Here is a 3,237-nt window from a genome sequence, read left to right as displayed (position 1 = left end):
AGCCGCCCTCCTCTCGGAGGCCGCGACGACGACAGAGGAGTACGAAGCACAAATGGAGTTGATGCTTCGGTGCTTGCTCCTCCAAGACCACGGTCTAGCGCCGCCATCAGAGCCGCTTTTCCGCCGCGTCAATGGGGAGCTGCATTTGCCTCCACGCTGACGGGTGAAGACGGGGCCTCCTCTCCTCCCTGTTGTCCCATGCGCAACCGTGGCCTCCAAATCGAACGCCGCGTGAAGCAGGAGCAGGAGTCGCCATCGCCACGTGAAGGAGGAGAAGGAGTCGCCACCGCCTAGCGTTGAAGGTGCTGCCCTCTCCCCCCTCCCCTTGCACGCAACCGCTGCGAAGGCGTGCAGGCACATCCTCCACTAACTCGGCGGCGAAAGTTCATCCTCTCAAGGCACAGGTGAGTACGAACTCGGAGGGACTCCGATGTCTCGCCGCCGCAAATCCTCAAGGACCCGGAACTCACACCGGTCGAAGACAATGACGGAGACGAGTAAGCGCTATATCCGCCTTCTCGGCAAGGAGATGCTGAAGTACAGCGAGGAGTGGTCTCTGAGCAAGACCGCCGCCGCCTCCGGCAAGTCCCGCCACCTTAAATTCCATTGGAAACGTGACGGGACATTTAAAGCTGCTTTGGATGAACATATGAACGGCTCCCGTATCATTGTCTGGCACACTTAGATAATTTGCATCTAAGAACTTTTGCTCTGTTGTTCATTCTTCACGGCTTAGAGTTGGCAGGTAGACCACGTAAACTGGATGAAACAACTGTTTGATTTGAGGGAGGATTTGCAAACGCATAAGAAAATGCAAGACACAGGCCAGAGATACTTTAGACAACAGCTAAATTATTCACCCAAAAGTATCAACCGACGGCTTAACAAAGGGGAGGCACACGCACACCCCGCTACCCCAGTAATATCCAGCACTCCATTTTACCGACTAACAATAACAGCGCACCAGCACTATATCCCCATGTCCAACGTGCTGGTACAGATTACATACTGAATGACACAGATTTATTGCCACCACAAGGGGGTATGGGATTGCTCTAGCTCTCGGCGCTGACTGCGTCGGCTGTGGCTTCCTTCTCTTTTACCTCCTCCGAGCTCACCTCCCTCGGCTTGTGCTCCGTGGCGGGTGCCTTCTCGGTCTCTGCCTCGGCGGTGACTGTTTCATTTGTTTCTGGGGATGTGCTTGTGGTGCCGTCTTCTGCGGGAGCTGCCTTCTTGATGGTGCCGACCTTCACATATTTGCTCATGAACTTGTATTCCCAGTCTTGCAGGGCGTCGAGCTCAAACGGCCCGAGGCCAGAGGTATCACCGTTCAGGTCCTGGGGCTCGAAAGACATCTTGGCTAGAGCTCTGCTGGCGTCTTTGCCAGCGAATAGGGCATAAGGTCCACCAGGTCCGTAGAACATTCTGCAGAAAAAAGGTCAAAAGGATAATTAGAAATACGAACAGAAGAAAAGAAGTATATGAGAGACTTGACACATTCATCATATGAATGAGAGCATGATGACAATATATGACAGTAGAGGATCCTAACCCATGGATGACTATGCATCCATCATGAAACACGACAGATCACCTAAAAGTATCATTGGAAGTTAGGGAGTGTCCATCCATTAGTCAAGTTTTTGCTAAGGTGGATCCCACAGTGACCTCTTTCATCTAGCTATTTCTAGCCCAGCCCTTGGAACATGAATTAAGAAGCTGCTATATAAATTTGGTTGCAGGTGAGCTTCAAAAATCATATGGCTTAAAACAAGCTCCAGGCATAGCATCATCCCTTACTGGGGAATCAGCCATACTGACCACTACTTTTTTTTCAAGAGTACACCAATGGCGTGCAATTTTTTTATAAAAGAGAGCAAAGTAAATTTACTAGAAGCTCGAGCACGATGCGAACAACGGCTCAAGCACACCCACACATGACCACTACTTTAATCCTTAGCGGCCATACAAGGCATGGGGCCTGGTGTCCATCTTTTAGCATCTGATGATACAGATGCTCATAAAGCTCGGGATGATGGATCCAAGATCTGTTATATTAATATTCCTCTCCTCCCACAAGATATGTGTGCTCCACCAGCAACCACATCTTGCATAGCAAAGGATAAAGATATGAAACCACACATCTTATAGCATTATTGAGCCTAACCATTTAACTATACATAAAAAAATGCAAAGGCCAAGAAACCCCTTTAATATAATTCGTACAGTTGTTCAAGTGAAAAGTACCCAGCAGAAAGGGGCTTTGCTTACTCCAAAAGTAGTTCACCGACTATCCCAGCCGGTTAAAAGTTCACTGTAAACTACCGCGCCTGTTTTGATCCTACTCGATCGTGAACCCCCAATTATGATGAGTTGCACAATTAGTTCATACAAATACCAGTAAATCAGTCAACTGGTGTACTACCAGCATCACAACAGATTCACACAAATACTAGTAAACCATAGGGTTTCAGGCGAGCGAGATACCTGCTCTGCGTGACGTCATAGATCTGACCCTTGATGGCCATGAGGAGGGGTTTCTTGGGGTCGGACCCGTCGTACTGCCGGAGCTCCTCCTCGTCGACCTCGCCCAGCTGCACGGGCGGCGGGAGCGGCTGCGCCTCGGGCTCCTCGAGCGGCCGCTGCCGGGGAGGCGGCGGCGGCGCAAAGATCCCCGACACGACGTGGTACAGCGCGGCGGCGACCGCCACGGCGGTGAAGAAGGCCGTCGGGGACAGCCCCGTGTACGCTAAGATCGCCTGCTTCAGCGTCTCCCAGAGCTCCGCCACCGCCATCGTGAAGGCTTGCTCACCTCTTCCGACGAGGGGTTTGGAGACTTCGGGGATGAGGGGCGGGGCACTCTGGTCTTTTCGCGGCCTTCGATCTCGAGAGGAGGAGGGTGTGGAAAGAAATATCTCCGAGTTTATAAGGGGCGGGGAAGGGGTGGAGAGGAGAGGTTGGGTGCGTATGTGAGAATTTCTGGTTTGGGTGCCCATCAGTCAGGACGGTGGCGGCTAGCGGAGTTCTCTAGAAGGAATCCCTTCGTACGCATATGACGAGACTTTGCGGGGAATCCGGACTCGGAGATGGGTCGGATTCGAATCCGCTACGTTTAGGAGTAGATATCCCGGTGATTTTCTGCCTTTTATGCATAGTATTGATTGCTAGTATTACTGATTGGATTATCATTTCAGACTGCTGTAAGTGTATCTAGTACCCCTTAATGATTTTGGTGTA

General features: G+C 51.2%; 1 protein-coding gene across 1 annotated transcript; it reads right to left on the bottom strand.

Moving 5' to 3' along the window:
• Nucleotides 1–832: 832 nt before the first annotated feature.
• Nucleotides 833–2,989, bottom strand: LOC109773668 (membrane steroid-binding protein 1). The gene is made up of 2 exons (XM_020332377.4): nt 2,488–2,989; nt 833–1,425 (listed from the first exon to the last, which is right to left on the bottom strand). The coding sequence occupies exons 1-2, from the start codon at nt 2,793–2,795 to the stop codon at nt 1,056–1,058; spliced, it is 678 nt and encodes a 225-aa protein (XP_020187966.1). The 5' UTR covers nt 2,796–2,989; the 3' UTR covers nt 833–1,055.
• Between the last annotated feature and the right edge of the window lie 248 nt (nt 2,990–3,237).

This window comes from Aegilops tauschii, chromosome 1 (assembly GCF_002575655.3).
Source record: "Aegilops tauschii subsp. strangulata cultivar AL8/78 chromosome 1, Aet v6.0, whole genome shotgun sequence".
Lineage (NCBI taxonomy): Eukaryota > Viridiplantae > Streptophyta > Magnoliopsida > Poales > Poaceae > Aegilops > Aegilops tauschii.
The sequence above is the reverse complement of the archived record's forward strand: the minus strand, read 5'-3'. Positions and strand labels throughout refer to the sequence as shown.